Source organism: Acanthochromis polyacanthus, chromosome 5 (genome assembly GCF_021347895.1).
Source record: "Acanthochromis polyacanthus isolate Apoly-LR-REF ecotype Palm Island chromosome 5, KAUST_Apoly_ChrSc, whole genome shotgun sequence".
Taxonomy (NCBI): domain Eukaryota; kingdom Metazoa; phylum Chordata; class Actinopteri; family Pomacentridae; genus Acanthochromis; species Acanthochromis polyacanthus.
This window is the reverse complement of record NC_067117.1, coordinates 39,616,378-39,643,172: the sequence shown is the minus strand read 5'-3', so window position 1 is coordinate 39,643,172 and position 26,795 is coordinate 39,616,378. Positions and strand designations below refer to the sequence as shown.

At 42.9% G+C, this 26,795-nt stretch overlaps 1 protein-coding gene across 3 annotated transcripts in view; it reads right to left on the bottom strand.

Annotated features, from left to right (window-relative positions):
- LOC110970352 (receptor-type tyrosine-protein phosphatase gamma-like) overlaps positions 1-26,795 on the bottom strand; it is a 532,505-nt gene that overhangs the window by 152,343 nt on the left and 353,367 nt on the right. For all 3 annotated transcript variants that reach the window (XR_007941817.1, XM_051947993.1, XM_051947994.1), the window contains exon 5: positions 15,370-15,465. Coding sequence is in view for 2 of the 3 variants with exons in the window: in XM_051947993.1 (XP_051803953.1) it covers positions 15,370-15,465 (96 nt within the window). In the remaining variant the exon portion in view is untranslated. The remainder of the gene's footprint in view (positions 1-15,369; positions 15,466-26,795) is intronic.

The following is a 26,795-nucleotide window of genomic DNA, read 5'->3' as shown; positions in this document are numbered from 1 at the left end:
AAACGTGTAGCTGCAGTGGTACAGTTCGGTTGTGTGTGAGTGACCGGGTGTTATGGCAGCGTTTGTGTTGTCTGAGTTTGTGGCTAATCCGACGGTTGATCAGTTGGACAAATGTTGGAAACGGGACTTATTTGCGATCATGGACCACTATGGTATTAGTGTCTCATCGTCGCTCGTTAAACGGGAGTTGAAAACCGTTCTGCTCAAGCATCTGGTGCGTGACGGAGTTCTTAACTTACCGGTGTCTGAGTCTGCTGATCTCATGGCTGAAGCCGCGGCGGCTGTGTCAGTCAGTGGAGACCGGCGTGCCGCAGCGGGGCTCTCGGGGGTTGGTCGCTCTTCTCATCGGGGGGGAGAAGGGACTGATCCGCCGGTTGCCACTTCACCTACTGACAGACTAAAAACCCCGGAGGACAAAACTGTTCATGTTGCCACGATTTGACCCACAGTCTGTTGAGTCATCTCCAGGTTCCAAGTTAAATGCACGTCTGAAACTGCGTCTAGCTCGTCTTCAGCTGGAGAAAGAGGATCGTGAGCGTGAGTTTGAGTTTCGCAGAGGGTTGGAGCTGAAGAAGTTGGAGGCAGAGACCGCCATTACGATGTGGCAGCTTGAACTACAGACTGTCATGAGTCAGATGGCAAGTCTAACTGCGGCCTCTCCTTCATTTGATGTGAGTAAAAACATTTCTTTAGTTCTGGAATTTCGAGGGACAGACGTAGACGCCTATTTTAGTGCATTTGAAAGGAGAGCTGTGGCTTTGGGTTGGCCTAGGGATGTGTGGGCTAAACTGTTACAGTGCAAGTTAACAGGTAAAGCTCAAGAGGCTTGCTCTTCTCTCTCTGTAAAGGATGGTATGGTGTATGACCAAGTGAAAGGTGCTATTCTGCGTGCTTATGAGTTGGTTCCAGAGGCATATAGACAGCGTTTTCGTGGGCTTAAGAAAGCTGCAGATCAAAGCTACATAGATTTCGCAAGGGAGAAAAGGATGCTATTTGACAAATGGTGTGCAGCCAGTAATGCTGACAGTTTAACCTCTGTCCGAGGGCTTGTGTTGATAGAGGAGTTTAAAAACTGTCTGCCAGAGCGTACAGTAGTGTATTTAAATGAGCAGAAAGTTACTACATTGCAGCAGGCCTCTACTTTAGCAGATGAGTTCATTCTGACACACAAAAATGTCTTTTCTCAGCGTGACTCCTCCCTCCATGACTTGTCCCAGACAGCTGGTGAGCCACAGGTCACAGGTAACGTATTGTCAAGTTCTGAAGCTGGGAGGCAGTGTTTTTACTGCCGAGGGTCTGACCATTTAATTGCTGAATGTGCAGCATGGAAGGCTAAACAGCAGGTACCAGCCCAAAGTCCGCCTAAAGGAGTGGGATTGATATTATCTAGATCTCCCACAGAACTCTCTGGTGTTCAGAAGGTACCTGATTGTCTGAAGCCATTCTTGTTCCAAGGTTTTGTTTCCCTCACAGGGAGGGTGAAGGACCGGTGCCTGGTTACACTGCTGCGTGAGACAGCCTGTTCTCAGTCCCTCATTCGCTCTGGTGTGGTGCCGCTCGGAGTGAGGTCTTCATGTGGTGTAGGTGCTATGGTGAGAGCTATTGAAATGGGTTTTGCACCCGCTCCTCTTCACAAAATTCATTTTCAGTCTAAACTGGTCAGTGGTTTTTTTTCCCAGCAGGTGTCCGGACTAGCTTTCCAATTGATGGTGTTGATTTGATTGTGGGAAATGACATTGCTGGTGGCAGGGTCTATCCTGTGGCAAAGGTTGTGACCGGTCTGATTTCAGAGCCTGGGCCAAGACCATGTGGCCTCTGGTAATCCAGAGAGATTTTCTGGAAGGGTGCTAACCAAAGCAAAGGCTCCCGTGCAGTCCGAGCTTGAAAGCAGGCTTCCCTCTGCTGGTCGGTTGAGTCGCCGTCAAAGGAAGCCATGGGTGCAACTACCTGCTCATCCTCCTGAAGTATCACTACCTCTGACCCATGGGGCCGTTACTGGTGCTTAGGGAAGTGATCCCTCCCTAGCAAAGTGTTTTGGGTTGACTGGAGGTGTAGTACGTAAGTGTAGTGATGGTAGAGAACGGTTTGGTAAAATGGCAGTTGAGGGGCGGTTCCTTCCTGGTGACAGAGGGTTGGTCTTGCCCATGCTCGATTCTGCTCTCACTGTTCAATCTCCAGGTCCATACTGTATGTGATGGAGTGCAACCCATCTGATAACCTATGCTGTCAAAATTCCTGGTTGCTCTGTCGCATGGGTGAGAAGTGGCAGTTAGACTAGCATATTGTTGCTATGATAATGGAAGTTAGAGACTTGTGCAGAATGTACGCAAGCCAGTGTGTTTGCTCTTATGGGAGGGAGTGTTATGTTCCTTGATGCGTTTGTATGCAGGTGGGGTAGGTTGTGTTTTTGTTCCTCTTCTCTCCCTTCTTTTTATGTTCTATTTCTCAGGTTATGCCCGGTGGGAGTGGCTAGGAGCAGCTGTGGCGCCAAAACCTCAGCCGGGAATGGTTAAATGGTGAGCACAACCTGATCATCGGGGCCAGTGGGCCAGATCAGCTGTCAGAGCGTGGTGTTGGTGTCTCGTGTTCTGCTACAATCTGGTGCTTTGATTATGGGGCAGCTCGGTGTTAATATGCTGGCCTTGTGCTGAACCTTGTTTTTTTTATTATTCTGTAAAATAAATCATTTGTCCGCGACACAATCGGTTTTCTTGCTTCTTTACCCGGCTTTCTGTGTATTTGTTACTCCCTTCCTCCCCTGGTTCTCAAGGATGTAACATATTTGGGGGCTCAAACAAAGAGGAATTGTTAAGATGTGGATCAGAAGGCCTTCCTCTGCCACAAACATTCAGCCAATGTAATTTGCTCCAACTCACGCTCATCCCTTAATTAAAGCTTGAATTTGTCCCCATTTGGACGATAGAAACAATTCTGAATCAATCTCCAAGTCCTTAAGAATAAAGTCTTCTCAACCTCCACTGAGAGCCAGTAGTAACAGCGACCTGACTTCCAAACTCTCTGAAGCAGACACAGAGAAGACACATTCAGTTTCTCTTTTACAAGATATTCTGTTTCTTCTTCTCACTTGCGGAGTTGAACACACTGATGGATGTTCGCCTCTTCAAAGTAGCGAGAACAGAACATAGAACAATTTTCTTATCTTGCTGATGAGACACCATCGACGGTAGCAGACCATTATCCAAAATACTTGCCCTGAAACATAACTACACCAGTCAGATGATGACCACGGCGTCTCTGACCACCTCTCAGAATATGGTTCTAATTCTTAAGACAGTGACTCTGAATGCCACTGCCTCTCTGGCTACATGGGGCTTTACGATGCCTGGTCACGAATGAAGAGAAGTTGAAAGCAAAAGAGCTAGGCTCAGTCCCCTCAGTCATGACTAACAGCACAGCTCATCACTGTACTGACAATAGGAGAGCTCTGAATTAGTTTGTAACAACAGAGCTCAATAACTTTGACCTTAGAAACAGTCAGACATCTTGCTGTCACATGAGAAAATCCACAAGTACCCTTGTTCAAACTTCTTTATAGTACATTACTGTGATGGTCTCACTAGCTGGCAGTGCTAGCTATCCATCCAGTTAAACATTTCCAGAAACACCACATAGACATTTTGAATTTTATGGAGTTTAAGGGCAATTCCTTTTTTGTGAAACTGTAAATACAATACAAACAGTTTGAGTTAGGCTACTAAATAATATTAAAAACAAACGTGCATCAGTAAAACACAAATTAATGAACCATGCCTCAACATGTTGCCAAATTACACTTATCGGCAAACATACTTCCAGTCACGGGTTTAGCGATGAAGAAAAGGAAGTCAGGAGCTGCAGACTGCTGACCATGCTGTTGGCAGTGCAACTGAATTATACTTCTGGTCACATGACATGTGGTTCACAAAGCAGATGAAGCTGCTTGCATATAAATCGCCACCAGATGGCACTGTTTCTGACAGAACAATGGTACATTGTAAATGTGATAAATGGACTTTGATTAAGAAGTTAGTTTCATAAACAAGCAAAAACAGAGTTATGAATGCCCTTGAATAGTAAAAGCAGTACAAAAATTTGATCTTGTAAAACAGGTTAAAATGCTTCTCTTATAAGGGCTGAAAAGAATTTAAAAACTGTTAAAGATATTGCTGTTAAGTTATCAAGATCTTTGATTCACTTATTCAGACTAAAGGATTGATTGTCACAAATTATTGCTCATGCCTGTGGAGGCTGGAAAATGGAGCTCTCAATCGCGATGCTCCATTCTGACTGAAGTCGCCAAAGGAAGCATTGCCTGTTGTGAGTGCTGTTTCTTAAATTCGCTACTTCAGGCCATAGCATAAACACAATAAACATTGTGAATCCGATGACAAAACATTGTCAGTGGCCTCATCATTGTAGGGGCTACTGTCTCTGCATTTCATCATAACATATTTGCTTGACTCACCAACTCTCACTAACCTAAGGATTAACTAAGAAACAGCTAGATGGGATTTACAAATGTCCAGTTGGTAAATGAACTGGCTAGATAACTTCATGAACTGACAAATTAGCTTTTTCAACAATGGACTGTAGATTTGTGCTCGCAGAATCAAACATCAGCTGCAATCTTGCAACCAAAGAGGGGACATGAAGCTCCAGCGATGAACTTGTTCATTTCTGTGACTGTGTTATTTCGAAAAATAAACTGACTTGCTTCAATAATTGTTTCATGGATTCTTAATCTGCTCAGCAGAATTATGGAGATTGATTGAATTATCCAGTTGCTCTTACAACAGCAAGTCAAGTGACTGCGGGATTGAAATCCAAATGTTTTCGTTTGCAAATCCCCAAAAATTTGAGATGATTCTTGTAGGCGGGACCTACACCTAAAGCTGAAAGACATGTCACAATTGGACAGTCTCAATTAGCATGACAGCCTGGCAACATCCACTTGACAGGAAGTGCACATACAGTCCCTGACAAAAGTTTTGTCGCATAAGGATATAGTAACCTTAAATGGCATATAACTTTATTTCTAATCAATCAGTTCTCACAAAAAATGGTTCATTTTAATGTCAAGGGCTTTCACATTAATAATTGGGTGTAAATTGAACCCGTCATAAAGTGTCCTGATGTTCACGTCTTGGTAAAGCCCATGACATCTGTTTTTGCAAGGACAAAAGTCTTGTCATGTCTTTAAATGATTCAACCAATCACAGATAGAAGTTCACCTGTGACAAATACTGTAACTGACACATTCCCAGGTGTGTATAAAAAGAAACCCAAGACACAAGACCTTCATATGAAGCCCAACCTGACCCCAACAGCATGCCAAAGATCCAACCACAGACCAAAGTGCTGATCATCAAGACCCTGAAGATCAAGTCTGCTGCTGAGGTGGCAGACAGCTTTAATGTATCCAAATGTCAAGTAGAGAGGATAAGAAAAAGATCTGAAGAAACTGGTGATGTTTATGACAAGCCCAGGTCAGGCAGACACCTGTTAGAGAAGAGCATTTGTTGCTTCAACAGTCCAGGGCCAGCCCTTTTTCACCTGCAACAGAGTTACACGTGAACTGGACGCCAGAAATCCCTGTATCTACAAGAACAGTTTGTCAAATTCTCTCATACAGTGTTCTCCATAGTCAAATTAGTGCATAGAAAACCAGCATTAAACAGAAGACAACAACAAAACATGTTGGATTTGTCAAGGTCCACAGCTTGCAGGAAGGATGGAAAATGAAAAGTGGCAGAAGGTTGATTTTTCTGATGAATCATCCATTGAACTGCATCCCAATCAACGCAAATCCTGCAGAAATTGCACTGACCCAAGATTCACCAAGAAAACTGTCAAGTTTGGTGGAAGAAAAATCATGGTTTGGGGTTGTATCCGGTATGGGATGTTTGACAGCTCTGCAGAGTGGATGGAAACATCAACAGCTTGAAGTATCAAGAATTTCTTGCTGCCCATTACATCCCAAACTATAAGAGAGGGCAAATTCTGCAGCAGAATGGCGTTCCTTCTCATACTTCAGCCTCCACATCAAAGTTCCTGAAAGCAAAGAAGGTCCAGGAGCTCCAGGATTGGCCAGCTCAGTCACCAGACATGAACATTATTGAGCATGTCTGTGGTAAGATGAAGGAGAAGGCTTGGAAGATGAAACCGAAGAATCTTGATGCACTCTGGGAGCCCTGCAAGACTGTTTTCTTTGCCATTTAAGATGACTTCATCAATAAGTTATTTGAGTCATTGGTGAGACGTATGGATGCAGTCCTCCAAGCTCTGGAAGTCATACACAACATTAATTCTTTTTTTGCAAGACACCATGACTTAATGCTCTGATGTTTTTATAGCATATTTGTGTATTCAGAATAAAGTATATGTATAATTTCAACATTATTTTTGTATGCGACAAGACTTTTGTCCAAGCAAAATCTGACCTTTCTGTCCTAATTAAATGATAAAAATCAATGAATGATACCAAACTTTATTTTGGCATAATAAATATAATCTAGAGGGCCTTGTCATTCATATGAGCCATTTCTGATTCCAATTTATCAACTACAAGTCCAGTTGTTATTTGTTGTTCCTACAACTTAAGAGAAGCAACAAGACTTTTGTCAGAGACTGTAGAGCTAGAATCTATCCTAAAAAAGCAGGGTGAAATTTTGACTGAAACCCCTAACTCTGAGTTGATTTCACTGTTGATCTGAGTTTTCAGTTCCAGAACACCTGATCAGTTCAGAGCATTCATGAGTAAAGAAAACAAAGCAATGGCCAATGGGGCTCAGAAACTCTGATTTACAACAGCAAAATGATAGGTAAATAAAGACCACAGCCTCTATTTTAATTCAGTGGAAGTAGAGATATGAAGGGCAGGGCAGACTCTGACATCCATTATGTCTTTACAAATAGGAGTGTAGAAGACAGCCAGTAAGCGTACACTGTTTCATATATATATAGTATACCCATTCACTGCTTATATTACTCTCCTTAATAGATGGCAAAGCTGGATTTGGTTAGAATTGTACTGTATATTACATTCGGTTTTGTAATCCATGTCAGACGGACAGAAAACAAACCCATGCACACGCACACACATGAAATATGTAATAATAATAACACAAAAAGTTAATAACTGGAACAATGAACTTGTTTTGGGGACAAAGCAAGACGCAACGTGGGTGAGAAAAGCATTATGGTGTGTAAAGGAAAACAGATTAGGAGAAATAAAGACAACCATGAAGACAAAGAGAAAATGGCAGGGAGATATTAAGAAGGAGAAAAAGAAAGGAGGACAGAGGGAATTAGCGTTTCATTATTAATGTTTGTCTCCAAAAGCCCACAGGCTTGTCCCCTGAGATCCTCAGCCATGGGGCCTCACATCCAAATGTCCTGCTCTCTCTCTCTCTCTTTCTCTCTCTCTATCCCTCTTTTCTTTTTATAAATCCTACATCTTTTGCTATTTCTCTTCATTTCTCCCTCCCTCCATTTCCCTTTGTTCTCTACAGGGACAGAGCACTGCAGAGACAAATAATAAAAAAAAGATACTATGGTAGAATGTGACATGTCCTCATATTTCTCTTCTCCACTTTCTTTTCTCTGCCTGTCAGCCATCACAGATCCCTGACTGTGTAGACTCTTTCTCCTGACTTCCTCCTCCTCTGTGTTGTACAGAGTGCCTCTTCCCATTGACTTTGGCTGCACTAACTGCCGATGAATCAGTGGTGTGAAACATGTAACGTTAGATTTCTTTAAAGAAAGATGTATCGTAGGGAAGAGTTACTAATTCTATATGTGGTGGTGGAAGACAGGAAAAAAGTGAGACAAGAAACTCTGAAATTAGTTTGCTGTTTTTTACCTGTTAGATCTACAACTTAAAAAAGAAGACCTTGTACTTCAGTTCATTATATGTAAGCAAAAGGCTTCTAATCTTTCCTTTAATTAACACTGCAGTATTAAATACCATCAAATTATTACCAACAGGCTACATACTGCAGGCTTTTAAACTTGCTACAATAAAGTCACTTCTCAAAAATCCTACTTTAGATCCAGGTATTTTAGCCAGCTGTAGGCCCACATCCAATCTCCCTTTTATTTCTAAAATTCTTGAAAAAGTTGTGGCAAACCAATTATGTGATTATCTGTATAGAAATGGTTTGTCAATTTGTCTTATGAGTAGGGCTGTCAAAATTAACGCGTTAACATGGATTAATGAATCATCACGATTAATCTGATTAAAAATATTAACACCATTAACACATCTGCAACATCTCTGGCAACACATTTCGGGCAGTTTGTCCAAGAAGATTTGGACAAACTGCATGCCATCGCATATACGCAAATGGGCAGCTGAGCTGGAAGTGGCAAAACCAAGCAACTCCATATGAATGACGGTAAACAGTGGGGTCCAGCTGATTAATCGACCGGCCGATTAAATCGGACGATTATAGTCCTTTTCAAAATAATCATCTTCGGCTGGAGATTTACCAATTAAACGTCGACATATTCTTAATTTCTCATAAAACAGTAAATGCTGTAAAGTGTCAGAGTCGCACAGAATGATGTCCTTGCACTGTTTAAGCTACAGTCAGGCAACATTAAAGGAGTGGGCTGAGCCGACAGATAAGTTAACAACAACGTTGTGAAATAAACAGTGACTCAACATGTCTCCCGTTGCAGTTAAGAGAAAATTTTAGTTAAAATGATTAACATTACTGTCTGCTTTCAGCAACTGTCATGATGTCACTCTTAGTATAATCTTGTCAGAAAATACTATAATGTGACCCAGGCAGTAACAGCAACTCACTGTGTTGTTATGGAGTACCATTAGTTTCTGGTATATATATATATATATATATATATATATACATATATATATATATATATATATATATATATATATATATATAACCTCAGCCTTACTTTCTTTTGTGTTTTTTGTTTCTACTATACCCTTACCACTACCTTGCAGCAACAAGGACAAAAATAAGGTTATATAATTTCAGAGATGGTTTAATGCTTTGTTGCGTGTTTTTGCACTTGAAACTTCCTCTCTGTTGTAAAGTAAAAAAAATACTCAAGGACAAAGTACTGTAAAACAGTAAAATGTTCTGCCTGTAATTCATATCTTTGTTGTTGTAAGCGTTAAGGGACCAAAAAAGAAGCTATTTTATTCATTTTATATTTTTTTAAATTAATCGGCCGACTAATGAGCTATCAGAATTTTTTCTGCCAAATACTGAAATTAAAAAAAAATCCCAGCAAGTCAGTCTTACAAAAATAGCATGGTCCTCTTGGTGGGAAATTTGAATACTAAACCCCCCAAGATGAAACAGTCGACCGACATACAGTAATATACACTCTCTGCAGAAAGAAGTTTTCTTTTCACCAAAGCACTTCCAGCTTACAGTACCATATTAATGTGAAGCATGCATTTGTTGGGGATTCTAACATGAACCTTTAAAGGTGTTTAATAAACACCGTAAGTGCATGTATATTCTCTTCTTTCTTGAGTCTGTTTGCCCATGCAAAGTGAAATATGATTAATTTATATTAAAAATGAATGATATTTAATTGTGATCATCAAAATTAATCCACAGCAACCCTGTGATTAATCTGATTAAAACTTTTGTTTGACAGCACTACTTATGAGTTTAGCTACTTGATAGCTCACAGGTGAAAGTGAATTCAAATGAAAGACAACTTTCGTTGTATTGTTTCAAGCTCAACGTTTTTGCTTTTTGTTGACTCATACTAGGGCCTTCATCTGGGTCAGAAGTGTGTCCACAGCTCACCTCGGAGTTTATATTTTCCTTTTCAAATAAGTACCCATCACTGGCACCACTACCTCTTCTACAAATCACCAGCCTTATTCTATTGTCTTAAACTGACAGATTGTCAGCTGCCTGCTGCCCTCCACTGAAATGGAAGAATATTTAATTCTTCTGCCAGTTACTACATTGCAGGCACATGTATACAACAATGGCGAACCATTTACAGCAACTAAATGATATTTTTTTTACTAAACAAGTCAAACAAGATAATTTCCCATGCCAAACCTAACGATCTCTCACAACACACCAGTGTGCCATGGCACAGTGGTTGAAAATCACTGGTTTACATCATATTTATCAGATAATTTTCATTTAGTTCATGTTAATGATGTTTCTTCTGCTCACATCACTTAGTTATGGAGTTCCAAAGGGTTCTGTGTTAGAATCCTTACTATTTACTTTGTACATGCTCCCCTGAGGCAAAATTATTAGGAAGCACTGCATAAATTTCCATTGTTATGCAGATGACACCCAGCTATATTCATCTATCCATTTCAGGTGAGTACCTCATGAAGCTCAATGTGAGAATGCCAAGAGTAAAGATGGTAAAGATGGCGCTGTGCGAGCAGCAGCTGGTTACGGGAGCTCTCAACCCTTTTTTCTTACTTTTCGTTTTTTCTATTGTAAATAGGCACTTTTTCCTATTTTTCCTTAAAGTGGGTGAAGCTTTGTGCAATCGTGCATATAGGAAACCCACTTTTATCACACTTTTATTCGGAGTTGTGCTGTTTTTGCACTTTTTGGACTTGCTTCAGGAGAGCCCTCTGGACACAGCGGCGGCCGCTCTGAGGAACAAAGACGCTACACACGTGAGACCCTTCTCGGCCTCCGCAGCTCATCCTTTCTCTACACGGAGAGGCCCCATGTCCCCGCGGAGATACGGAGGAAAAGAAGAGGCTGCAGAGGAGGACGGCGAAAGCGCAGGACTTACTTTCCCTCTATCATCATGGGGAACGTCCTCTCCATCACCAACAAGGTAGAGGAGCTGGCCACGCTGACGCGGCTGAAGGAGCATCGTGAGTGTAGCCTCATGTGTTTCACGGAGACGTGGCTGAATGGACATACACCGGACTCTGTGGTTTCCCTGAACGGTTTTACACTCGTGCACACGCGGACCGGAACGCGGTGGGAAGCGGCAAAAAGTCTGGGGGAGGATTGGCTGTGTACGTGAATGAGCGGTGGTGTAACCCAGCAAACGTGCATGTGAAGGAACAGGTGTGCACGCGGGACTTGGAGATGCTTACGGTGGCGCTGCGGCCGTATTATCTACCGAGGGAGTTCTCGCACGTGATTGTGTTTTGCGTGTACATCCCACCATCAGCTCATGCAGGGACAGCGTGTGAAAGACTCCACAGTGCCGTAAGCGAAGCCCAGAGCCGCCATCCCCGGGCGCTCGTCCTGATCAGTGGAGACTTCAACCACGCCTCCCTCTCTGCCTTTCTCCCTACTTTCACACAGTATGTCACGTGTCACACGCGGGGCGACAAGACACTGGACTTACTGTATGTGAATGTGAAAGGCGCCTACACCGCTGCCCCCCTCCCCCCACTGGGCCGCTCGGACCACAACCTGGTTCATCTGCTCCCCCACTACACACCCAAAGTGAGAAGAGGACCTGTGCAGAAGAGGACTGTGAACGCATGGACAGATGAGGCCAGTGAGAGACTCAGAGACTGTTTCCAGACCACAGACTGGAGCGTGCTCTACAGTCCTTATGGAGACGACATCGATGGCCTCACGCATTGCGTCACAGATTACATCAACTTCTGCGTGGACAGCACTGTGCCAACTCGGACGGTACGGTGCTTCTCCAACAACCACCCCTGGGTCACCCCTGAGCTCAAAGCCCTCCTGAACCAGAAGAAACGGGCTTTCATCTCAGGGGACAGAGAGGAGCAGAAGAGAGTGCAGCGTGAGCTCCAGTGGCGGATCAGACGGGCCAAGAAGGACTATGGGAAGAGGCTGGAGGAGAAGCTGGTTCAGAACAATGCGCGGGACGTGTGGAGAGGACTTAAGAACATTTCTGGACATGGACAGAGTGCCAGAGGGACAGCTGATGGAGACCAGCGCAGGGCGGACGAGCTGAACTGTTACTTTAACAGATTTGACTCTCCCCCCACCCCCTCTGCCCCCTTTCCTGCTCCCCCCTCTTCACACATCCCCAGCCCAGCAGACCCTCCCCTTCCTGCGACACCTTCACCGGCCCCCAACTCACCCACACGAACTACTCCCACCCCCTGCAGCCCACCTCACTCCCCCCCTCACTCCCCCCTCTCCTTCACACCGGACCAGGTGAGGAGAGAGCTGAGGCGACTGAAACAGAGGAAATCTGCTGGACCAGACGGCATCAGCCCCAGGCTGCTGAGGACCTGCGCGGACCAGCTCTGTGAGGTCCTCTGCCACCTCTACAACCTGAGCCTCAGCCTGGAGCGGGTCCCCGTCCTGTGGAAAACCTCCTGTGTGGTCCCAGTCCCTAAAACAGCTCACGCCAAGGAACTGGCCCACTACAGACCTGTCGCCCTCACCTCCCACCTCATGAAGACCATGGAGAGGCTCCTCCTCCACTACCTCCACTCAGTGGTGAGCTCCGACCTGGACCCGCTGCAGTTTGCCTACAGGCCCAACATGGGGGTAGAAGACGCTGTCATCTACCTGCTGCAGCGAGCGCTCACTCATCTGGAGAGCGCCGGCAGCGCTGTGAGAGTCATATTCTTTGACTTCTCCAGCGCCTTCAACACCATCAGGCCGGCGCTGCTGCGGGGGAAGCTGGTGGACGCGGGAGTTGATGGACATCTCGCTGCCTGGACCACTGACTACCTCACTGACCATCCACAGTACGTGCGGCTGCGCGGCTGTGAGTCAGAGGTGGTAGTCTGCAGCACGGGGGCGCCCCAGGGCACCGTCCTCTCACCCTTCCTCTTCACCATCTACACCTCGGACTTCACCTACAACACGGACAGCTGCCATCTCCAGAAGTTCTCTGATGACTCCGCCATTGTGGGCCGTGTGTCTGAGGGGAACGAGCTGGAGTATCGGTCGGTCATCATGGACTTTGTGGACTGGTGTGAGCGCAACCATCTGTGCCTCAACACCAGTAAGACGAAGGAGATGGTGGTCGACTTCAGGAGAAGGAGACTCCCACATCCACCAGTGAACATCCAGGGGCAGGACATTGAAACAGTGGACAGTTTCAAGTACCTGGGTGTTCACCTCAACAATAAACTGGACTGGTCCCACAACACTGATGCTCTGTACAAGAAGGGCCAGAGTCGCCTCCACCTTCTGAGGAGGCTGAGGTCCTTCGGAGTGTGCAGACCTCTACTAAGGACTTTCTACGACACTGTGGTAGCCTCTGCTTTCCTCTACGCTGTCGTCTGCTGGGCCCCGGGCAGCACAGAGCGGGACATGAAGAGACTGAACAAGCTGACCAAGAGGGCCAGCTCTGTCCTGGGCTGCCCACTGGACTCTGTGATGGATGTGGGTGAGAGGAGGATGTTGACCAAGCTCTCATCCATCATGGACAACAGCTCCCACCCACTGCACCGGACTGTAGTGGAGCTGAGCAGCTCCTTTAGCACGAGACTCAGACACCCTCAGTGCAAGAAGGAGCGCTACCGCATGTCCTTCATCCCCACTGCCATCAGACTGTATAACACTACTGTGTAGTTGTTATTATGTGCAATATTTATTATCTTGTTCTTGCACTTTCGTGACTTTTGCACTCCTGTTTTTTGTTTTTGTTTCTAAGAGCCCTGTAATGTTAAATTTCTCCTTTGTGAGATTAATAAAGTCTATCTTATCTTATCTTAAGAGTGTTAAGCAAAGCAATAATTTAAACAAAGGGGGGCTATTTTGAAGAATCTAAAATATAAAACATGTTTAGACTTATTTCACACTTTTTTAAAATTTACTACATGATTCTATATGTGTTCAATTATAGTTTTGATGCCTTCAGTGACAATCTACAATGTAAACAGTCATGAAAATAAATAAAAAACATTATATGAAAAGGTGTGTCCAAACTGTTGACTGGTAGTCTATATATACACTACCACTATACATGTATATGTGTGTACACACACACACACACACGCACACACACACACACATGCACACACACACACACATGCACACACACACACACATGCACACTCATGTCTGGTTCTTATATCCCCGTGGGGACTTACCATTGACTCCCATTCATACCTAACGCCTTACCCTAACCCCAACCTTAATCCAGACCAAAACAATGCCTAACCCTAAAGAAACGTTTTTGCACTTTTACTTTTTTCAGTAACAACAACATGGCCAAGAAAACACTGTTTAAACTTGTGGGGACTGAAATGAGGTCCCCACAAGTGACATTGTTTTCGGTTTTCCTACAGTTGTGGGGACATTTGGTCACCGCAAGTATAGACAGCACCTGAGCGCGCACACACACACACACACACACACACACACACACACACACACACACACACACACACACACACACACACACACACACACACACACACACACACTTGTAAATTGATTATCTTTCCAAAATTAAACTCATTTTTGCTTGTGTATCACTGCAAAGACACAAGGAGCTTCCCTAAAAGCTATTTTGTGTGCATTTTTCAGCACCTTTATTACAAAGTTTACTCCCATCTGAAAAAGTGGAATGAATGACATCTTTAACAAAGAACATCAGAATACTAAGTCTTACAACTGCACTATGAGTTCACAAACCTAAAATTCCTTTGTTACACAGTGTTGGATAATCATATTGTTGCACTCTCTCATCTGTGGTTTTATCTCAAGATGCTTTCACACAGAGATAAGTCTTGTTATACCATTCATTCTCTTTATACTGTAACTTACTGCATACACCCACACTGTATATAATACCCTTTGATGCTGCTTTTGCAAGTATGGTTAGATGCTTATCTGTATTTTGTTGTTTTACTACTTGTACTACAATAAAGCTGAATCTGACCTAATGACAGAAATTTCTTTTGGGGGTGAGCTGTTGTTGAATCTGTGACCCATAAAGTCCAAATCCAAAAGAGAGACCAGACAAGACTGGATTCTTAATTCATCATTTTATGAGAGTGCATATACAGGGTGTCCCAAAAAAATGTATACACACTTTAAATAATTGTAAACTATGTGTTTATTATAATTTGTTTAATTTTCAACATGCAAAATAATTTACAAACATCATTCTATTGTTTTGTCACCGCCTGTTGTCAAACTGATGTCCGTTCTGGTCCAGACACTGCCGACAACGCAAAGTGATGGAATAGCACACATCATGAAACAATTCCCTTGGTATTTGCGTGCATTCACGTTCAGTGGTTGCTCTCAATTCAGTGACTGTTGCAGGTCTCATTGCGTAGATTTTGTCTTTTAGGTATCCCCATAAAAAGAAGTCTAATGGTGTGAGGTTAGTTAGTTATCAGCTGCTAAAAGGTGGATACATTTTTTTTGGGACACCCTGTATACAAACAAGTATGGGAAAAGAACGCACACACAAAAAAGGTCCTACCTGAAAAAAAACAGCAATGGCAGCGATGATCCTCTTCTCCCTGAGTGCTGCACTGAGACTGTCAAAGTCATCTGAGTTGTACATGTAGATCTGCATCTGTGAGAGACAGAAAGGGTTAGGGTGTGGAACACATAGGACATAGCAAACTACATATAAAAATAGTAACATCAATGTGCAAAGGATAGATAGGTCCAAGTTGTACCCTGAAAACTGTCTTGTGAAAACTGGCACTCTTAACATTGATAAGTGGAATTCTTAAAGCTTAAACACAGAAACAGACACTGCAACAAATTACTGGAATTATTGTGAAAGTGTGAATGTGTGTATTTCACAGATTTGGCTCGCTGTCGTATTCTGTAGTCCCAGTGTCAGTAAAAACATTTGTTGCTTTCTGGTTTGTATCAGCATATTTCCAATGTTTCTGCAGGAGTTCCAAACACCCGGGTTATTCATCCACTGCACAATGTGTCACAAAAATTACATCATAACTTCAAAAAGAGAGAAAGAAAACAAAAACAAAAATTAAAAAATGTAGTGAGCAGTCCAATATTTCTCACTGTTCTATTCTATTTTAGTTTAGAATCTCTTCATACACCTCTCACTTGTCGCTGAGATATTATAGTATCCATGACCTTTTCCTTCTGCTGTGTGGATTTAACGAAGCGCTGCCTGAAGGAACAGTCATCCAGATATTGTAGCGCTGGAAGTAGCTCCATATATGAGAAAGTAAAGCCCAGTTTTAATAACATGTGCAACTAATAAAAAATGTCAGTGGGAAAACATAAAAAAATGACACTCAAGTTGTTATTATGTTCTATTTGTAGAGTTTTCACATAGTATTGCAGGCGAAATGAGTTGGAAACATCTGAAATTTACAGCTCTGGACTTCATTTACAAGATGAATGATTCAGCAGAAAAAATGCAATCCATCCATCCATTCTCTATACAACGCTTTATCCTCACCAGGGTCGCGGGGGGTGCTGGAGTCTATCCCAGCTGACACGGGCGAAGGCAGCGGACACCCTGGACAGGTCGCCAGCAGCAACCTGTCCAGGGCCACATATACAGACAAACAATCACTCTCGCATTCATACCTACGGGCAATTTAGAGTAATCAATTAACGTCAGCATATTTTTGGACTGTGGGAGGAAGCCGGAGTACCCGGAGAAAACCCACACATGCACAGGGAGAACATGCAAACTCCATGCAGAAAGATCCCAGGCCCAGGCTGGGATTTGAACCGGGGATCTTCTTGCTGCAAGGCAAAAGTGCTAACCACTACTCCACTGTGCAGGCCAAAAAAAATGCAATGAACAGCTTATTCAATGTGTGTATAACCGCAGGAATGAAGACAGGCTTAAATTCAGAATCTCTGTTTTATATGCTACTGGTGATGCGGTAGCAAATGATGAATTTCACCAGTCAAACACAATATTAAAATCACCTACATAATAATGTGTCGGTTCCCCTTGTGCTGTCACAATGGTTTTGACCCATCAAGGCATGGAAAAGACAAGAACTATGAAGGTGGTGGAGAACAGTGCAGGAGAATTCAACACGTACCATCCCACTGCCTCCGCCAGCCTGCCTTCCTTATCTGGTATATTCAAGGCAATTCTTTTCTTGGGAACAATTTTCTATTTTCACAAAATAACCACATGATGCCTCTTCTGTGTGATGGTCAATTTAAGATTTTATTTTACATTTAATTATGTTTTATTTTTTTGCAGTTTGTGGAACTGTGTAGCAGCATTTGGTTTGTTGTCCGACAACAAGGTCAGTTTCTACAGAAGCAAAATGTCACAACAACCACCAGTTAGAGTCACATTGTGCATATGTACATTGAAAACCCCAAAGATGATTTCTAATGTTACTGAGAAACAGCAAACTCATCTAAATAACCTAATAGGTACCGACTAATGCAGAATTCCCAGTAACCCCTTGTACTGGTGCTAAATTCAGTTTCAAGTAGAGGTGGGTAGAGTTGCCAAAAATTGTACTCAAGTAAGAGTAACATTGCTAAAAAAAAATATTTGGTGAAAAGACTATTCAAGTACTGAAAGTACTGAGTCACTGTTTGATTGTAATGTCCGATTTATGTCTTTGAAATGATGTGATCAGAGAGACAAAAATGTAAAATAATGTGCAAATTCTGGTATTTCCAAATAATAAAATTTAAAAAATAAACATCTTTTCAAAATGACAAGTTAAGGCACAAGAAACACAAATTTCCAAATCTCAGTTTTTCACAACGTAAAGCTTTTGAAACAAATACCTGTCGTAAGGTAACGTTTGTATGTTTGAACAGTGCAAACTACTTCCAGTGACAAGATATACTGCATGCTCACAGAGTCTATGACATAGACTGTATGTGAATGCTGTATCCCCCCGTATCACGTAGACCTATCAAGCCTGACGTCACTCTTCACTTCACCCGTGTTAGTAAACAGAAGACAAAAGACGGAGATTTCCATACGAATGCTATACTAATGTTTTTGGACTCCAAAGCAAGATCAAATTTCTCGAAAATGCCCCCGATTGTCATTCCCTGTCTGCTATATGTGTAGAGTTTGTGCCACTATGCTGCTCATGTGACTGCAGGGCGACGTCTTGTGAAACGGAGTCACGTGATTATTGTTGCTTCGTCTGATTGGTGAAACACAGTCATTTGGTAGATCCACTCAGCAAAACACAGCATATTTAATGTGGTAAATTAAAAAATAAAGAGTCGAGTGTAGCCCAGTGTAATGGAGTAAGAGTAGCGTTTCTTCTTCACAGATCTACTCAAGTAAAAGTAAAAAGTATGACAGAGAAAAATTTCTCTCAGAAGTAATTTTTTTTTTCAAAAAGTTACTTAAATAAATGTAACAGAGTAAAAGTAACTCGTTACTACCCACCTCTGGTTTAAATGGATCATTTTTTACTCTTTAATTTTTAATCTGTCTGGACTGCACAGTGGCTTGGTAAAATAATAATGGATTAGATTTATATAGCGCTTTTCAAGGCACTTCAAAGTGCTTCACAATGGATCCATTATTCATTCACTCACACATTCTCACTCTGGTGGTGGTAAGCTACATTTGTAGCCACAGTTGCCCTGGGGCAGACCGAAGGAAGCGTGACTGCCAATCCCTGCCTACGGCCCCTCCGACCACCACCAACATTCACACGCATTCGTACACCAGTGTGAGAGCAGCACTGGAGGCAAGGTGGGTAAAGTGTCTTGCCCCAGGACACAACAGCAAATGACTAGGCGAGAGCGGGAACCGAACCGCCGACCCTTCTATCATTGGACGACCCGCTCTACCACCTGAGCCACAGTGGTAGTTAGCACGTTTCTCTGGCAGCTAGAAGATCCTCGGTTCGCATCCTAGCCTTCCAAGGATCTTTCTGCATGGAGTTTCCATGTTATCCCTGTGTATGCATGGGTTTTCTCCAGGTACTCCGGCTTCCTAACAGTCTAAAAATATGCTGAGGTTACTAGGTGATTCTAAATTGTAAGTGTGAATGTGAGTGCGATTGTTTCTCTCTATGTGTAGCCCTGTGATAAACTGGTGACCTGTCCAGGTGTTACCTGCCTTTTACCTAAGTTGGCTGGGATAGACTCCAACCAAACCCATGACCCTAGTGAGGATTAAGTGGTGTATAGAGAATGGATGGATGAATATCTGTCACTGACTGTTGTTCCGAGTTCAGTGATGACTTGTTTGGAACTTTGAACACAGTCTGGTCTAGATTTGGGACTGGACTCTGTATTTGTCTCAGGCAAAACATTAACTTTGCCTCACCTCTACTATATTCAGTCATTCATTAATCCACACCAACTACAGTGGGTGTGTTCATGATGTTGAAGGGACATGTTTGTATAACAGTGTGGCTCGATGTATCCAGGTATTTTTTGTGGAACACGAGGAGGAAGATACACAGACGGGAGAAATTAAAGGACGATCCTTAATGCTTGAGTCCTACAGTGAGAGCATCCTGTGCCTCTGTTATGCCGTGGTTTTTGTTCACTTTTCATCTTACTCTGACAAGTATTAAGAGTACTTCTCTTCTATTGTGTTCATGTAACAGATGTCTACAATGAAAGTGATGAGCAAAGGGAATATTTTTACTTGCCTATTTGTGTTAAAGAGATAACTGGGTCGCAGCATGAGTTCAGTAATGCTGTGAAATGGACTTGGATGATGTGTTGCTGCTCGGTGAAAACCAATAAGAACAAACTCATACACACATGTACACACAAAAACAGAGAACTGGCCAAAACAGTCAGGTACTTGTCGTTGTCATAGTGATATGGAGGCATGGCGCACTGAGGCACACAATAAATATGTGCACACAGTGTGTTGCAGAATCCATTAATGCCTGTGTGTATGTGCGCGTACATAGAAACTGTGTTCATATGCACATGTGTTTACATGATTCGCAGTGTCAGAGAACGCATCCTCGCATGCCAAAAGCAGTCATGGGGGATTTTTCTCTGCCAAGATCAACACTGTCAATATCACTTGTGTAGCATTTTCTCCAGCTCACTAATCCTTGCATAAAGAGCCCTGTGCATCACTTTTTCATCTATTTGCAGAGTAAACAGTTGTCAAGCTGCCTGATATAGAGTCTGTTTTGTGAATTTATAGGAGTGACAGCTCAACTGGAACAACACATTCTACCACACTAGTATTAATTAAAGTCAAAGTGGGGGGTTGTGCTTGTCAATGTTGCAGTGAGGCAGCAGCTCAATATAAAGCATCTCTTCAAACAATATTTGCATGAATGATGGTAATGAGTATCTTCTCATACAGTGCAATGAAACTGTGATGACATGAAATCCAGCATTTAGTCATCTGTGGCGGTTAAAGCTGAATGACATAGAGAGTTGAAGCTCACAATGTGGTCAAAGATGTCTTTGGATCTTTACCAGACCGATCTCCCACAGAACAGTATCACTTAGCCAGCTCATTCTGTAGTACATTATGATCTGGCAGCACAACACTATCATTTCACTAAAGAAGAAGAGAAAACAAACAAACAAACAAACAAAAAACAATTCGGCTTGCTTCTTTCTCTTTCAAACAATCACAGTTATCATAGACGGTACTTATCAAAGGATGCTGGTGTTTATTCTAAGTAGAGATGGGCAGAATTGTTTTGGTGGAAGACACGCATTGTCAAACAAATTTTCAGTGTAGTAGGTTGCTATGTGAAAGTTGTTAGTGTTGTATTTTATGCCCGCATCTTTCATCAGACTACCCACTGAATGTTATATTTGAGTGTAATTTGATTAATTAAACATACACCGATCAGGCTTAACATTATGACCACCTGCCTAATATTGTGTTGGTCCCCCATTTCCTGCCAAAACAGCCCAGTTGTTCTTTTTTTTTTTGCCATGGCAATAGTTTACTTCTTTTATCAGAATCAACTTTATTGTCATTGCACACTTTCATATACAATAAAATTTGGTTTCGAGCTGCCCTGCCAATGGCAGCTTCGGGCTACACCACTGTGCGGCGCGCATGTCTTGAGGAAAAGGAAAAAGGAAAAAAAAAAAAAACATTTGGGATCGGGGTAGGGATGGCAGAGGGTAAAATGAAAAAAAAAGGTTCATTAAACAAAATGAAACCTCCAAGGTTGGGAAAATTCAATTTGAGAAGGAACCTGAAAAAAACAAACCCGCAACAGGGAAAGCATGACATTAGACAAGGGGTAAGGGTGGAGGGTAATGGGACAGGGAGCTCAGCCCAGTAGTCAGTCATCTATACAGCTGCTGCACCATACAGCGGGATTCCTACCCACTGTGTGTCGCGGGCGGGAAGCTTCTGGAGGCGGCTTGGAGGGGGGGAAGGGCATGTGTGTGCGAATGTGAGCTCAGTCCTCAGTTCATGAGTCCAAGTGTGTGTGTATGCGTGTAGCCAATCTCCTTCTGTCCCAGACCCTGGTTGTCTCAGTTCGCAGGGGTGGAAGCGCAATAACACAGCAGGTTGCTATGGAGATGTCCTCGGATGGACCAGTCCAGAAGTCAACAGGTGTCCTTGGGAAAGTGGGGAGGTTTAGGAGAGCTATCTTTTGGCCATGAAAACTTCCAGAGGAGTTTGTTATCGTTCCAGGGGTGCCAGAATGTTATCAGTATCCTTCTTGTTTTGGCGGGGGAGAGGAGCAATTTCACCTTCCCCCTGGCTGCTCTCAACTTTCTTAGACCTCAGCTGTGGCGATCCTCACCTTGATGGCATCCACTTTGCGACTCAAATCAACAGTCACACCAAACAAATTGTCCATCTTACATTTGAGTTTGTCTTTCTGGACACCAGCAGCCTTGATCCGATCGTTTGCAAAGACCAGCAGAGTTTGGACGTCGTTTCTATCTGCGGCCATCCTAATTTTCCAGAAGCTCAGGCCCGCGATCAAGCCAATTATCAGCAGACTTGTCATCATAAAACCGAATATATAAACATCTTCCACATCCTCCACGGATAGGGGTGCCAGGCACATGATCCCCTTCAACTTCCCCCAGGCGTCGATCATGTAACCAGAGGCGAAACTCCCATCCGGGCAGGTAGGCTCCACTAGGCCTGTGCTCTTTGTGGCGACAATCTTGTCAATTGCGTTGAGATACCAGCTAATCAATTCCATGATCGGTGTTTTGACGGTCCAGTGCCAAGCGATTGCTCCAAGTCAGATGAACGAGACAACACAAAAGGTGCAGCAGAGAACACGAGGCTATGGGGAGAAGAACAGAGATATAGAGACGGAGAGAGGAAAAGTGCAACTGCCTCCTTCAAGAGCTCAGGGCAGACTTTGTTCATAAAATGTTTGAGTTTTGAGAGACTTGCAGCTGCTTAGGAGGCTGTTGGCTTGTTGTACTCTGTTCTTAACAATAATTGTTTTTATGTTTTTGGGTCACTTTTTCTTGTCTAATGTATTCTAATTTTGTCCCCCAAATGTTGTCTTTTTGTTGTGATTTTTCTTTACAGTGTAGCGAGTGTAGTTTATTACACACGTGGACAAAATTGTTGGTACCCCTCAGTTAAAGACGGAAAAACCCACAATTCTCACTGAAATCACTTGAAACTCACAAAAGTAACAATAAATAAAAATGTATTGAAAATTAAATAATCAAAATCAGCCATTACTTTTGAATTGTTGATTAACATAATTATTTAAAAAAACAAACTAATGAAATAGGGCTGGACAAAAATGATGGTACCCATAACTTAATATTTTGTTGCACAACCTTTTGAGGCAATCACTGCAATTAAACGATTTCTGTATTTGTCAATGAGCGTTCTGCAGCTGTCAACAGGTATTTTGGCCCACTCCTCATGAGCAAACAGCTCCAGTTGTCTCAGGTTTGATGGGTGTCTTCTCCAAATGGCATGTTTCAGCTCCTTCCACATATGTTCAATGGGATTCAGATCTGGGCTCATAGAAGGCCACTTTAGAATAGTCCAACGCTTTTCTCTCAGCCATTCTTGGGTGTTTTTGGCTGTGTGTTTTGGATCGTTGTCCTGTTGGAAGACCCATGACCTGCGACTGAGACCAAGCTTTCTGACACTAGGCAGCACATTTCTCTCCAGAATGCCTTGATAGTCTTCAGATTTCATCGTACCTTGCACACTTTCAAGACACCCTGTGCCAGATGCAGCAAAGCAGCCCCAAAACATTACTGAGCCTCCTCCATGTTTCACCGTAGGGACAGTGTTCTTTTCTTCGTATGCTTGGTTTTTGAGTCTATGAACATAGAGTTGATGTGCCTTACCAAAAAGCTCCAGTTTGGTCTCATCTGTCCAAAGGACATTCTCCCAGAAGCTTTGTGGCTTGTCAACATGCATTTTTGCAAATTCCAGTCTCGCTTTTTTATGAGTTTTTTTCAGCAGTGGTGTCCTCCTTGGTCGTCTCCCATGAAGTCCACTTTGGCTCAAACAACGACGAATGGTGCGATCTGACACTGATGTACCTTAGCCTTGGAGCTCACCTTTAATTTCTTTGGAGGTTGCTCTGGGCTCTTTGGATACAATTCGAACGATCCGTCTCTTCAATTTGTCATCAATTTTCCTCTTGCGGCCACGTCCAGGGAGGTTGGCTACTGTCCCGTGGGTCTTGAACTTCTGAATAATATGAGCCACTTTTGTCACAGGTACTTCAAGCTGTTTAGAGATGGTCTTATAGCCTTTACCTTTAAGATGTTTGTCTATCATTTTTTTTCGGATGTCCTGGGACAATTCTCTCCTTCGCTTTCTGTTGTCCATGTTCAGTGTGGTACACACCTTTTCACCAAACAGCAGGGTGACTACTTGTCTCCCTTTAAATAGGCAGACTGACTGATTATGAGTTTGGAAACACCTGTGATGTCAATTAAATGACACACCTGAGTTAATCATGTCACTCTGGTCAAATAGTTTTCAATCTTTTATAGAGGTACCATCATTTTTGTCCAGGCCTGTTTCATTAGTTTGTTTTTTTAAATAATTATGTTAATCAACAATTCAAAAGTAATGGCTGTTTTTGATTATTTAATTTTCAATAAATTTTTATTTATTGTTACTTTTGTGAGTTTCAAGTGATTTCAGTGAGAATTGTGGGTTTTTCCTTCTTTAACTGAGGGGTACCAACAATTTTGTCCATGTGTGTATACGCCCTCTAAGAAAAACCTTATGTTTCCCACCTAGTACTGGTGGATGTTTGTGTTGTATTAATTTCAAAGAACTCATCTATACATTGATCAGGCATACCATCATGACCACCTGCCTAATAGTGTGTTGGTCTCCCTTTGCTGCCAAAGCAGCCCTGACCCGTTGATGCATGGAATCCACTTGACCCCTGAAGGTGTGATGTGGTATCGAGCAGATCCTTAAAGTCTTGTAAGTTGCAAGGTGGGGCCTCCATGGATCAGACTTGTTTATCCAGCACATTCCACAGATGTTTGATTGGGAGGCCAAGTCAACAGCTCAAACTTGCTATTGTGCTCCTCAAATCATTCCTGAACCATTTTTGCTTTGTGACATGATGCATTATCCTGCTGAAAAAGGCCACAGCCAACAGCCAGGAAACACAGTTTCCATGAAAGGGTGTACATGATCTACAACAATTCTTAGGTAGGTGGTACATGCCCACAGGTAGGCGACGCACCCGGCTATCCATGTGATGTAAAACAAAACGTGATTCATCAGACCATGCCACCTTATTCCATTCCTCCGTGGTCCAGTTCCAATGTGCACATGCCCATTGTTATCACTTTCGGCAGTGCACAGGGGTCAGCCTGGACACCCTGACTGGTCTGCACCTATGTAGCCCCATACGTAGCAAAATGCGATGAACTGTGTTTTCTGACACCTTTCTATCATAACCAGCATTAACTTCTTCTGAGCAACAGTAGCTTGTCTGATGGGTCGGTCCACATGGGCCAGCCTTTGCTCTGCACGTACATCAATGAGCCTTGACTGCCCACGACCCTGTCTCCAGTTCACCACTGTTCCTTCCTTGGATCACTTTTGATAGATACTGACCACTGCAGACTGAGAACACTCTACAAGAGCAGCAGTTTTGGAGACGCCTGTCAAATTTGCTCAATTCTTTATGCTTGCCCATTTTCTCTGCTTCCAACACATCAACTTCAAGGACAATTGAATATATCCAACCCACTAACACGTGCCATAATGAAGAGATGCACAATGTTGTGCACTTCACCTGTGCCAAGCTTTATTCAAATTCAATATTCTTTTCACAATGAGAATAGCTACAATTTTAGAGATTTAAAAACAAAAAAAGAAAAAACATGACAGATGTACGATTAGTATTTTCTGATTTTCTAATCGTCTTGAATTTCCAACCCGGTCTCACGGGGATTCGTGAAACTGTCACGTAAGTTTTAGTTTCGGTTTCGTGCGCACCAACACGATTTCGTCATGTTTTTCGTGCCGCTCACCACGAAATGTTTTTCGCTGTGGTAATCACATCTGAAAGTGGTTTATACCGGCGGATTCATGACGATCTAAGCTGTCCATCGGCGTATACTGCTTGTGTGATCGCGTTTGCGGCCGCCGGCCGCCGGACATTCTTGAAATTCCTATGCAAATTGGTAAGTGTACCACCGGCTTATGGTTAGGTTATGGTTAGGTTATGGTTAGGGTTATGGTTAGGGACGATGTCATGCAAAATATAGCGTTGGATTCGCCACGGTTTTACATTAAAAATATAATATACACATTCTTTTGAAATACGTTCTGAGTGGCACGAAAAGTCCGCCGTTTAAAATACATTGGTGCGCATTTCGTGGTGAGCGGCACGAAAAACATGACGAAATCGTGTTGGTGCACACGAAACCGAAACTAAAACTTACGTGACAGTTTCACGAATCCCCGTGAGATCGGGCTGGAATTTCATAGATTTCCCTGTCAGATTAGTTATTTCATCTCTCATTATCTTGGGGATGAACAGGAGACTAAGGGTTTCAGCATTAAGGTGGGAAAGTTTACTGTAAAGCATTTCTGTGGCATAGAGCTGAGAGTAACTCACAGGATAAGACCAGCTTGCATGTTTAATCATTTTTAGCTCTTGAACTTGTCATGACACTGCTTTCTATGTAGGTCATGTATCTCTTGATCATTTCACTTCCACTGTCTGTTAAAGTTAATTGTAGTTAACCTAATGCAGCAGTCTTCCCATGAAGATCATCATGGAACAGTGACACAGCATTTGGTATGTGACCCATGGTTGATTAAATATAAATTCATATTAATCCACCCCCCAATAAAAAAGGTCTAAGGCTGAATTACCATCTGGTCACACTGGGCAATAATTACGGTGTTCTCGAGCCTCGTGAACATCAAACTTACACTGGTTTTAAAATATTTCAGAGTTAAATACTATTTATTTGATTTTTCAAACACATTCAACTACATCCAACCCACCATCCTCAAAGACAAGCTTACAGGGATGGGAGTGGATCCTTCCTGTGTTTCTTGGATCATAGATTACCTGACAGCAAGGCCACAGTTTGTCAGGCTTGGGAACTGTGTTTCTGGGACATTAATGAATAGTACTGGGGCTCCACAAGGAACAGTCCTGGCTCCATTCCTGTTCACACTGTATACATCTGACTTCAAATACAGCACTGAGTCCTGCCACATTCAGAAATACTCTGATGACACTGCTATCGTGGCATGTATCAGAAATGGACATGAAGCTGAATACAGAGATCTGATAAGTGCCCTCAGTGACTGGAGTCACAAAAACTGCCTGCTACTCAACACCTCAAAAACAAAGGAAATGATCATCGATTTCCGCAGATCCAAACCCCCTCTTCAGCCAGTGAACACTTGTGGAGTGGACATCGAGGTGGTGACATCGTATAAGTGCGTATAAGTCCACCTTAATAATAAGTTAGACTGGTCTAAAAAAGTAGACTTCATCTACAAAAAGGACCAGCGCC